The sequence below is a fragment of the Protomyctophum parallelum genome (genome assembly GCF_964188405.1).
Source record: "Protomyctophum parallelum genome assembly, chromosome: 10".
Lineage (NCBI taxonomy): Eukaryota > Metazoa > Chordata > Actinopteri > Myctophiformes > Myctophidae > Protomyctophum > Protomyctophum parallelum.
The window spans coordinates 35,355,725-35,368,135 of NC_139704.1; the positions used below are offsets into that span (position 1 = coordinate 35,355,725).

The 12,411-nt window shown below is 45.1% G+C and overlaps 1 protein-coding gene and 1 long non-coding RNA gene across 2 annotated transcripts in view; one reads left to right on the plus strand and one right to left on the minus strand.

Moving 5' to 3' along the window:
* Window positions 1-7,262, minus strand: part of tnfaip3 (tumor necrosis factor, alpha-induced protein 3) — a 23,067-nt gene extending 15,805 nt beyond the window's left edge. The window contains exons 1-2 of the mRNA XM_083774750.1: window positions 6,974-7,262; window positions 5,083-5,482 (exon numbers count right to left, since the gene is read on the minus strand). Of these exons, the coding sequence (XP_083630876.1) occupies window positions 5,083-5,389 (307 nt within the window). The 5' untranslated portion in view covers window positions 5,390-5,482; window positions 6,974-7,262. The remainder of the gene's footprint in view (window positions 1-5,082; window positions 5,483-6,973) is intronic.
* The window catches only part of LOC310865945, a 71,503-nt gene that overhangs the window by 51,374 nt on the left and 7,718 nt on the right, over window positions 1-12,411 (plus strand). The window lies entirely within an intron of this gene.

Here is a 12,411-nt window from a genome sequence, read left to right on the forward strand (position 1 = left end):
CTAGTCCTGAAAAGTTGCAATGCGAAAATGGAAGCCATCGTTCTCACGATAATGAAAATCGAAATATTTTTCTTAAAAAATCTTGTTTAAAAAAGAATCTGCCTAATGATGATGTCACTGGAAGACGGTTTCTAAACTGCCCAAAGCCGTCCTATGAGACAGACTGAGTAGGAAAAAAATCATGCCATTTTTTCATGATTATTAGTGAGGACCTATTATATGAAGATAGGTTGGAAAGTGGTGAAGTGGTCCTTTAAAGCTGCTATAAGCAATAATATGTCAAAAATGTAATGACCTTTTTTTTTCTTTCATTTTTTGGTGTTCAGACAGCCAGTCTCTGTGACACATCTAGGGGCCGCAGTCTGCATTCAAAGGTTTTCCTAGAAGCTTTGTCATTGGTCGATTTGCCTGTCTGCTTCCTGATTGGTTAGTCATTGCGACAGGGTTTTTTTTTTCTCGACCAATGACAAAGCTTCTAGGAACATCTTTGAATGCAGATTGCGGCATTAACATTTTTTTTTGGGGAGCATTCTACCCATTGCTGGCTGTCTGAATACCGAAAAGAAAGAAACGAAAAGGTCATTAAAATTAAAAGACATATTATTGCTTATAGCAGCTTTAAAGGTGGGTCGTGGGAGGAATTAAATGTGTGCCAATGAGCGCTGTATTCAGCAGAAATTAATGTTTTGCTTACTTATGTCGCCTACATATGTAACATATGTAACAAATATATAACACTGTAGGTTAGTATGAGGCTTAAAGGTGCTAAATTGTTTTACATTTAGGGTTGGGATCTGGAACCAGAGGAACCGGTTCATAACAGGGTCATGCACAACCTCTGTTTGTGCAAACGTTGCTGTCAGAGCTGGTATGCAGGACTTCAGGTCTGCTATATACAATTAGAATCACAATGTATACAATACTGTATGTATGACTGAATTTGTGTGACTATCAATAATCATAATTAAAAGGTAGGTTGGGAAAAACAATGTCATTCCAATCGGGTCACAAGCGTTACGTGACACTAACTGCAAATCAGTTAAATCGACGGCTCGCGGGTTAGGCAATCTGTCCAAATTGCTATTTGGCACGGAAACATCTTGGGATCATGAGAGACACACACGCCGACGCGCACCGATTTGGTCAATTATAGTATATATACTATATAGCGTATATCATTTTTTTTTTAAGTTGTTAAATGGAATCCGTTAAGGAACCGGAATCTTAACCCATTTTGGGCCGGGAACCCCTTTTGGTGTTAGCATCGTGTTATGCTTTAGCCATTGAAAAATAGCAGACCTACAAGCTCGTAGCGTGCCACCGAGTGGCGCGCTACGAGCTTGTAGGTCTGCTATTTTTTGAAAAATCGTGAAAATGCGGCACAAATCTTTGAACATATATTCTTTCAGAAGACTTTTTTTTCGATTGATTCATTGATTGATTGACAGATAATGTGTTTTGTGTTTCTGTGTCTCATGGTCATCTATAGCTGTTCAGCTGTCACAAATATTCTGTGCGTGTGCGTGTGTGCGCGTGCGTGCGTGCATGCGTGCGTGCGTGTGTGTGTGTGTGTGTTCCAGTGACTCAGCAGCAGTGTGTGTGTGTGTGTGTGTGTGTGTGTGTGTGTGTGTGTGTGTGTGTGTGTGTGTGTGTGTGTGTGTGTGTGTGTGTGTGTGTGTGTGTGTGTGTGTGTGTGTGTGTGTGTGTGTGTGCGTGCGTGTGTCTCGTCCTTCCTCTGTTCAAAGTCACGCCTGTGGGTCCTTCGGAGTTCCAGACGGCTCTAAATGCTGTCTCATCGTCATGATGTCATCATATGGATGACTTCATCAATGTGAGCCAGATAATTCCATGATCCATGCTACTGTGTGTGTGTGTGTGTGTGTGTGTGTGTGTGTGTGTGTGTGTGCGTGTGTGTGTGTGTGTGTGTGTGTGTGTGTGTGCGTGCGCGTGTGAGCGTGTGCGTGTGTCCAATAGCAACTAGTCATTACTTCGGAAGTTACCATTGCAAAAGCACAGAATGTTTCACTAGAACATTTACTGTTACGGACGGAGGCGTAATTTAGTCTGTAAGATTTGTACACATAACATTAATAACTGCCTCAACCCTCCAAATAGCATTCTAAATAGATTTTGAAATCAGCCAGTGGAAACGGATTCATTTATCTCTTCCTGTACAAAAAGCCCCTCACCGGCAGCACAGTGTACAGTATTATCTATACTATCTGTGGAATACTGTATGATTGAGATTTTGTCACAAACCTTGTGTGACTTAAAACGCCCTTACTTCTGTGTGCGACTATTCTCTCTTCTAATGCCTTCGTCTAGAACACAACCACCCAGGGAGGTAGTGTTCCAAGTGTTTATGACACAGTAACTAATCAGTAACTAGTCTAATCAGTCATTGATCAACTGTGACACAGCGAGATAAGTTTGTTCTAGGCGAAACGTAAGTGAAACCACAGTACAACCGCTGGTTAGTTGAGATTTAGACTCATTTATACTCCATTGTATGACGTGTCGAGTGTTGAAAATAACAGATCTACAAGATCACAAACAATATTTCACCAGTGACATCGTCATACAACAACAACATGATGGCCAGACTTATATGTGCAGTGATGCAGAGGGACAGACTGACATGCAAAAGGACATCTGACTAAAAGTGGCAAAAATGACGAATGACGTTCGGGTGCAGTACTTAGTTTAGACAGTTTTTGGTTTAGACTAGTCATTGGTTAGACCAGTCATTTGTCCTACAACTACAACTTATCTCAAACCCTCACCCTAAACATCACCTCCCACGGGGCAGCACACCTAAACCTAACCTTAATATAAGCCATGTCTAACCATTGTAACCAATGACTAGTCTAAACCAAAAACTGTCTAAACTAAGTACTGCACCCGTTCCACTAGCATTCTCCCACACTCGAACGTGTGCACATGTGACAAGGCAGGTTAAGGGGAGTACAAGGGGACTAACCCCAATCTGGTTGTGAATGTAACCTGGACGGAAACAAGAGTCTGAAACAGCCAACAGTATAAACAAAGGCCCTGCTGGGTGATGCCATGAGAATTTCCCACCATGGCTCTCTGATCAGAAATCAACAGGTCGAATGGCTTTCTGCATGCCGCGGGATGTTCCCACCTTGTGACATCCACGCAAGAGAAAACATGACATAGCAATAAGTGTTTGTGAAAGTAGAACCCTTTGTACCCCATTCCCTGTCACTTACAGTAATGTGGGCCATGAGTGAGTAATATCCTGTGAGAATTTGCATTGCGAGGACTAGGAGTACCCCCTGACTCACTGCTATGTAGCTCCACTGGACCCGAGAACAGAACTGTATAGATGAGAGGAACGGAAACCCGCAGCCCTGACGCCATACGTACTACAGTCTGCTACTGGGTTAGGGTTAGCCCTGACGCCATATGTACTACAGTCTGCTACTGGGTTAGGGTTAGCCCTGACACCGTACGTACTACAGTCTGCTACTGGGTTAGGGTTAGCCCTGACACCATATGTACTACAGTCTGCTACTGGGTTAGGGTTAGCCCTGACACTGTACGTACTACAGTCTGCTACTGGGTTAGGGTTAGCCCTGACACCGTACGTACTACAGTCTGCTACTGGGTTAGGGTTAGCCCTGACGCCGTACGTACTACAGTCTGCTACTGGGTTAGGGTTAGCCCTGACACCATACGTACTACAGTCTGCTACTGGGTTAGGGTTAGCCCTGACACCGTACGTACTACAGTCTGCTACTGGGTTAGGGTTAGCCCTGACACCGTACGTACTACAGTCTGCTACTGGGTTAGGGTTAGCCCTGACACCGTACGTACTACAGTCTGCTACTGGGTTAGGGTTAGCCCTGACACCATATGTACTACAGTCTGCTACTGGGTTAGGGTTAGCCCTGACACCATACGTACTACAGTCTGCTACTGGGTTAGGGTTAGCCCTGACACCGTACGTACTACAGTCTGCTACTGGGTTAGGGTTAGCCCTGACACCGTACGTACTACAGTCTGCTACTGGGTTAGGGTTAGCCCTGACACCATACGTACTACAGTCTGCTACTGGGTTAGGGTTAGCCCTGACACCGTACGTACTACAGTCTGCTACTGGGTTAGGGTTAGCCCTGACACCGTACGTACTACAGTCTGCTACTGGGTTAGGGTTAGCCCTGACACCATACGTACTACAGTCTGCTACTGGGTTAGGGTTAGCCCTGACGCCATACGTACTACAGTCTGCTACTGGGTTAGGGTTAGACCTGACACCGTACGTACTACAGTCTGCTACTGGGTTAGGGTTAGCCCTGACACCGTACGTACTACAGTCTGCTACTGGGTTAGGGTTAGCCCTGACACCGTACAGTCTGCTACTGGGTTAGGGTTAGCCCTGACACCGTACGTACTACAGTCTGCTACTGGCGCAGAAATCGATGAAACAATATTACTAGGTTCTTAAAGGAGCATTTTGGTGATTTGGGTGATTTGGGAAAAAAACCCGGTCCGCCCCAGTAACAAGATGTGCACATGCACGCTCTACACGTGACAGGCCAACAGCACACACACACACCAAGGCTCGATCGTGATTGGCGGAAGGCCCCTCTCTATCCTGATTGGATGAAGGCTGGGCCACCTAGCCAAAAACACCCCCCAGGTGTTAACTGGGGACAGGGAGGAACTCCTTATATGGTCAGCACACTCTATAGTAGGGAGGATTATCACAACAAAACCTTTAAGCAATCTTCTAAGATGTTGTAGAGATCCATCTTCTAAGGAAGTCCTATTTCATTCAGCTAGAATCTAAATTTCCACAATAACATACATTAATGTGGCTTCAGAAACACACCGCAGACTGAACGGCGTAACGTATTTCAGCTAGCACGTCATCACAAAACGTGATGTATTGAGTATATGCTCTGACCAAGAGAAGATGGCTTAAATGTGTCTATGGGTTTGTCAGCGGGGCGGAGTGCTTCAGTATCATTCATTCCACCGTAACGACTCAGAGGCCCTTCCCTTCCAGAACCACAAGATAAAACAACGAAAAACAAACGCCAGCGGGGGCCTTACCATTGGTGCGTAGGGGCACCATCTTCTTCACCTCGCGGCACCAGTTGAGCTTCTTCTCCTGCTCGAGGGAGGCCTGCATGGCGCGGTCCAAGATGGCCGCCTGCACCACCTCGCGGAAGGCCTGCGGGAAGTGGTTCATGGCGATCATCTCCAGGGTGTGGCGATGCATGCCGCGCAGGTGGTGCATCAGGCCGCCGCTGGCCGCCGGCTTCACCACGTCGTTGGGCACGCGCTGGCGGATCTTCACCGCCTTCAGCAGGTTGGACACAAACAGGAACTTGGGGAGGAAGTTCTGGCCTTGCGACATGGTCAGATGTGTCGGATGGAAGGGACAGGGGGGGGGGGAGGAGGAGGAAGAGGGACGAGGAAGAGGACGCGCCCACCACCTAACAACGTGGAACTGAACAAGAGGGAAAAGAATAGGTGGTTTAACAATAGATCAGAATAGTATTAAAACAATAATAATCATACAATAGATTTCAGGCCGCACGGTTACCCGTATTTCAATTTTGTATTTCAATTTTGTTTGTTTTAAAAACGGCATTGTTTTATATCACCATTACATCACCTAAGTTGGAGTTAGACTTTAATATATTAGCGGTGTGATTTTTAAGAATGTATACCCTGTGGTAAACTCAAGGCCGATGCAGAGCAAAGGCTGCTAGTGGGACTGTCGATACACTGCCCGAGCTCACTTATTCAGCCGTACACGAGACGGCCGGTAGGTAGAACAATAGGCCTCAATCTAATACTAAAAAAAAACACTAAACATTTTACTGTTATAACATAAGCATAAAGGTTTGGTGGTGGCGGCAGCTTTGGCATTTCACCCAAAAACATGCTGCAAGTGTCAGCAACTTCTCCCATGCTTCTATATAGATTCCACGGGAAGTGGAAAGAGGTGGTCAGCAAGTCCAGTGTGTGTTTTGCTGACTTTTCACCTCCACAATAACCTCATATTAACCTTATAGAGAGCAGCTGTCAGTGGAAACTGTTTTCACCTGGATACAATTGGCTCGCATTGGCCCCCCTGGAGCAGCAGGTGCTGCTGCTGCAACTGCAACAACAACAACAGACTACTAGGCCATAGTAAATGGCTAGTCATGGTTTTGAGCTGATATCCTATAGGCTACTGTATGACAGGCAGGCATAGACGGTCAATGTCTATGAGCAGGTGCTGTTTTTGCAGACTTTGGCCAGACACACACACACACACACACACACACACACACACACACACACACACACAGACAGACAGACAGACAGACTAGACAATAATGGTTGAACGCTGCGGTTTAGCCTGGCTGTCTGGCTGTCTACACAGAAGAAAAAACAATAACAGGAGACTTTGCTGACGTCCGGGGCTTACGTAATTCCTTCGACAACAGATGGGAGACAATGTAACAAACGTGTGATGCAGACATACACATACACGACCAGGACGAGATATATATAGCCTATACATATTTATGCCCTGGTGGGGGAGAGCTTTTGGGGGGGGGGTGACGTCTTTGTAAACAATGGCTGTCAAAGAAGAAAGCCACTGTCGTGAGCAAGGATTTCTCCCCCCAATGTCCCCCAGAACCGCGACAACAACGCTCCTAAAAAGAGGCCTATAATAAAAGCTTCAGTTTTAGACGCACGAGGGTGTCGCTCGCCGACAAGAACCGACCCTTAACGAGTGCTACGCGCGTCGGCTTTATAAAGGTCCGCTCCTGTCGGCATGCGACGCCGTCTATTATATAGACGTGATCGGATGATGGTGTTGTTGCGATCGGTTCCGATCACATCGTTCACATCATCACACCACGGACGAGTCACGGGGAGACGGAGGACGGAGAGGAGGAGGAGGAGGAGGTGGAGGGGATGGTGGGATGAGGGGGGGTCTTACCTGTGTGGAATATGTCGAGGGGTGATGATAATAACAAAGCCCTGCTGCCTGCCTGCCTGCCTGCCTGCCTGCCGGGCCGCCGGGATACAGATCTGTACTGAGCCACTTCACTCAGCAGCCTCCTCACACCGCATCGGTCCCCACGGCGCCATGCGAACCTCTCTCTCTCTCTCTCTCTCTCTCTCTCCGCTCAGTGAGTAGTCCGGGTCCAAATCTATTTAGGTATCAGTCAGCTTATAGTCCAACGACGACCTGCCGGAGCCTGTCAAAAGGAGTCCACGCACGCACGTCCTTCTTCTTGAAAGCTAGTTAAATGTTAAACAAAAAAAAAAAGGGAAAAGCTAGGGGATTTCCACGCAGGGACTTTCCACCCACCCATTTCTCTCTCTCTCTCTCTCTCTCTCTCTCTCTCTCTCAGTCATAACCTGAGGTAGTTGCAGTGCAGCTCTCGACCGGCAGGCAGTCCAGACCCTCCTGTCTGACACAGTCTGTCTCATCGGGCACAAAGGAGCGTCACCGGGGGACTCGGGGGGTCCGGGGGGAGACAGGTGGGATAAGCATCATTCTGTTTCTGTCTCACGGATAGTGACGGTGCTGAATTTATACAGATAGAACAGTCTAGAGAACATAACGCAAAGTCATGCATATATGGTCGTCGTCATCGCCTAGTCTAGATTAGAAAAGCACATGATGGGGGTGGCTGGGATAGGAAACCAAAACTGGATCAAGTCTCACAACAAGTAGTTGTAGACTTTGAGCCTTGTGTGTGTGTGTGTGTGTGTGTGTGTGTGTGTGTGTGTGTGTGTGTGTGTGTGTGTGTGTGTGTGTGTGTGTGTGTGTGTGTGTGTGTGTGTGTTTCCTAATCTCAATATAGCACCACTCAGAGGTAAATATAAATTAATTTGTAATGAATTTAACACTCAGGGTTTTTATGTGTGTGTATATTAGGCTACCCCCCTGGAAATTCCACTTTTTTCCCCCTGGAAATTCTCCCACATTTCAAGGCTGTCAACAACTTGGAAAAGGTTTTAAAAGGGTCAGGGTGTGTTCACTTCTCTTTATTTTCTCTAGCCCTGAAACATGACTGTCATGATTATACGAGCGTCGCGTGAACCATGACTATATAGTTTCTCATGCACAACAGAAAGACTCCTTGGTCTTGGTCAGGGGATCACAGAGGCTGTGCCGGTATAGACCCATGCAGGCGCGCAGATAGGAGGGGGGGGATCGACCCCCTCAGTTTCATGAGGAGGGGGGATTATCCCCTCCAAAAAAAAGCCATGTACCGTGGCTGCATGTGTTTTGCTGCATGTGTTTTGCCGTGAAATCCCCCCCTCCTCATGACATTTTTCGATAGATAGCCCCCAAATATGCCCCCCCCCCCCCCCAGTTATAAAATGCTATCTGCGCCCCTGGGTATAGACCACATGACATGCCCCTAAAATATATATAATCTATCACTTGTATTAAAGGAGCATTCAGTGATTTGGGTGATTTGGAAAAAACCCCGATAAGTACAAGCCTCGGTAACAAGATGTGCAAATGCACGCACCAGTGGGGTGACACACGACAGCCAACAGCACACACACCAAGGCCCGCCCCCGCTCTATTATGATTGGTGGAAGGCTTAGCCTAGCCAAAAACGAAACCTATGGTTTTTTGACCCCCAGGGGTTAACTGGGGACAGGGAGGAACTCCTTATATGGTCAGCACACTCTATAGTAGGGAGGATTATCACAACAAAACAAAAAAATAAGTGATATTTGAATTAAGTGAAATCACTGAATATACCTTTAAGGTGACTAAGACTTGATTGATTGACATAAAAAGGGCCTGTCAGCTCAAACCCACAAGAGTGTTGCACACAAACGTCACTTAGCATTACAAAGTTATATACAAGAAAACCTATACCAATTCCATTTCTCCTCTCTATTTCCTGTTCAAACTGTCTTATGTATACTATTTCCAGCAAAGGGATAATAATTATTTTGGTCAGTATAGATCTTGTTGAGCTGGTCATTTTGAAAGTAGCTCTCAAGTCAAAAAGTATGTGGGCACCACACCCCTGATCTTGGTGTACACTTATACACTTCAGTACACAGTATAGACAGTAGTATACCCAAATACAAACCACAGTCAGTTACTGCCTACTCAGTATGGCCTACTAACTCATGCAGGAAATAGAAGTTGCAAGGTTCACCTTGCAGCACAGATTGACAAAGACCATCCTATAATATAGGTCTTGTGCAAAACTGGCACAATGCTGTTGACTGTTTGACTCATATCATAAAATACTTTAACTTTAGTCAGCATAAGAAAAAAACACAGAATAAGCTTGTGTCACTATACGGCAGTGCATCCGGCTGGTTCGTGTTCGTGGGAGGGAAGCAGGATGGGGAGGGTCATATAGGTCATTGCAGGTAGTTCTACGGGTTGTTAGCAAGGAGTGTAGGACGAAGACTTATAGGTATAAAATCAGTGTTTCTCAGTTTCTCTCAAATTTTACAATTAGATTATTACTGTAAATTATCGATTAGCTTTAGGAACTAACTACAGTTCCTAAAGCTAATCTACAGTGAAATAATAAATGGCTGTATACATACAATATTCATTATGATTATTAATACACATCGATGTACATTATCTTCCTCCAGTCCACAGACACGTGTCAGGTGTGTTAACTTCTGACTATATGCCCAGTCCCTCAGAGTGAGTTCTGAACCCATAATATAATAATCTTTGTGAGCTCAGAAGGACCCGGGGCCAGGCCCCAACAAAAAACCGTCCCCCAACCGTCCCCCCAAAAAAGAGAAAAGACCATTAATGCCTCAAAAGTACTCAACGAATAAACTATAAAAATCACACATGTGTGAAGTGAGGGGCGCTATCATCATTATACACGTCATCATACATCATCTCATGAACAACTGCAGTTATGTGATTGGTTCGCCGATTTGCTCGTCTACATAATGACGCAAATTCTCCCTTCATTAATGGCATTTAATGTTTGTGTTGCCACACATTTACGTCATATTTGACGGACATATGACTTTTAATTTCTCCTTTCATTGTCAATGGCAAATATGAGCCGTACTGTGGACCAAGACTGAACCACTGTTTCCCAAATGCCAGGGACATAAAAGGTTGAGAACCACTTATAGCGTCAGTCCTAAACTGGACACTACTCCGTGATTGCTAAAACCGAAAACTAGTTTAGACGTGTAATAAAAACAAAAAAACTTGATTGATTGATTGAAATGTTTATTAACAGTTTGCAGAATTACAGTACATTTCAAGCACAACTCAATACAAAATGAAATTATATTTATTTACCGTCACTTCAGCAGGCTTGCGACATAACAGTCAGCGTAATACAAACGATACAGTCAACAAACAAACTGTTTGCCTCGTCACCTCAGCAACACCTGAGCATTGTTCCCAACTTCCTAAAATAGCCTGGCCAACCTTGGCCTTGACCGTGACCTCTTACACCACTGGTGTAAAGCAGTGGTTTCCAAACGTTTTCATGTCAAGGACCCCCAAATTGACACTAATTAGCCTGAGGACCCCCATTTGAAAATATATGCCAGGGACCCCCATAAGAGAACATTTTAGCAGTGATTCTCAACCCGTTTAAGTGTACAAAATGTAACCAAAATTATGCTCTACTTCTACTCTACATGTCAGGGGCAGATATTTTACTTGTAGCCTTCTACAATATTTCAAATACATTGATTTAGTTTATTAATACAAAACCTACAGTAACCACTTACGCTCTATTTTATACTTTTATGCTTTTTACTTGTAACATTGCTACTTTTAAAGGACGACTTCGCCCATTTTCAACCTATCTGCTTTCACCACTGCATCCAGTATATGAATGAGGTAACAGAAGAAGCCAGGGAGAGCAGAATGTCTCATTGTTCTGTTGGCCCACTGCGCCATGTATGCATGAGAAGCACCTGGGATCTGGAATGAAACCAGCACCCAGCTGCACCCTGAGTGCACAGCTTTAGAAGGAGACGAGGCTCTCTCTGGGTACAGGCCACAAGCACAGGTCAGAGGCAACCTTTCTAAAATAAAGAAAGAAAAAGATTTGTTTTTGGCTTTTGTGCCTTTATTGATATAGCTACAGTGAAGACGGACAGAGAGAAGGGGAGAGAGGGGAGAGTTGGAAAAACTCACAGTGCTATGGAGGTTCATTAACTGATCAAGCCTGCCCTCTAGTGGCTTTTATATTGAAACACAGTTTCACTTTTTTTTATCCCACTATTTTGTAATCCATTTTTCACCCCTGTGTCAATTATCTAATGTGATCCTGGGCTCTACACACCCTCCGCCAACCTAGTCCCCATATGGACTTGAACTCATGCTTCCTTCATGCCTGAGTGTCCAAGTTGCTCCTTTACACCTGACAGGAGGGAGTTTCCCTGGTTGGACGTAGCATATACGTATTATATACATATATATATTTGATTAATAGATAAAGTAATTGATAGAATAATCAATAGTTGCATTCCTACATGCTTTTGCCTCTTCTTTCATTCTCCACATCTCACACTCTGCTCATTATCTCCCAATCTGCTGATCTTTTCTCTTTCCCTTTCCCTCTCCCCCTCTCCTCCTCTCTCTCTCTGTCTCTCTCTCTCTCTCTCTCTCTCTCTCTCTCTCTCTCTCTCTCTCTCTCTCTCTCTCTCTCTCCCTCTCTCTTTCCCTCTCTCTTTTCCTCTCCCCCTCTCTCTTTCCTTCTCTCTCTCTGTCTTAACCATCCCCCCCCCCCCTCTCTCTCTCTCTCACCCTCTCTCTCTCTCTCTCAGTGGTGGAAAAAGACATTTTGAAGTATAAAATAGGGCAGTGGTTCCATTTATGTTTTGTAACTATAATCTAAATCTAGTAGTAACTAAAGCTGTCAGTGGGGTAAAGTACAAAAAAAGTACAATATTTGCTTCTGAGTTGTAGTGGAGTGGTATTGAAAAATGGAACACTCAAAGTAAAAGTAAAATAGTTATTTATACACCATGCACACTCTACGTACTTGTTTCTCTCTCTTCTCTCCCTGGGAGTTGAAACTCAGGGGAGCTGTCAAGGCTTGCTGAGTCCAGGCTAGTTCTCACACAAGCCTCTCCCTGGGTGGGGCATGCAGGGTGTGGGCCTCGTTATAATGCATGACTCACAGCTGTTAGCAGGCAGGGCAGGCGTGTGAGGAGGAACAGGGCGTGTCGCCTATATACGTTCCTTATCAAAAGTATAGGCAACACTGAGTGTTTGTTTAACTCAAATGTAACCAAATGTAGTACACGTTTAGTACACACACAGTTGTGTGCGTGTGTGTGTGTGTGTGTGTGTGTGTGTGTGTGTGTGTGTGTGTGTGTGTGTGTGTGTGTGTGTGTGTGTGTGTGTGTGTGTGTGTGTGTGTGTGTGTGTGTGTGTGTGTGTGT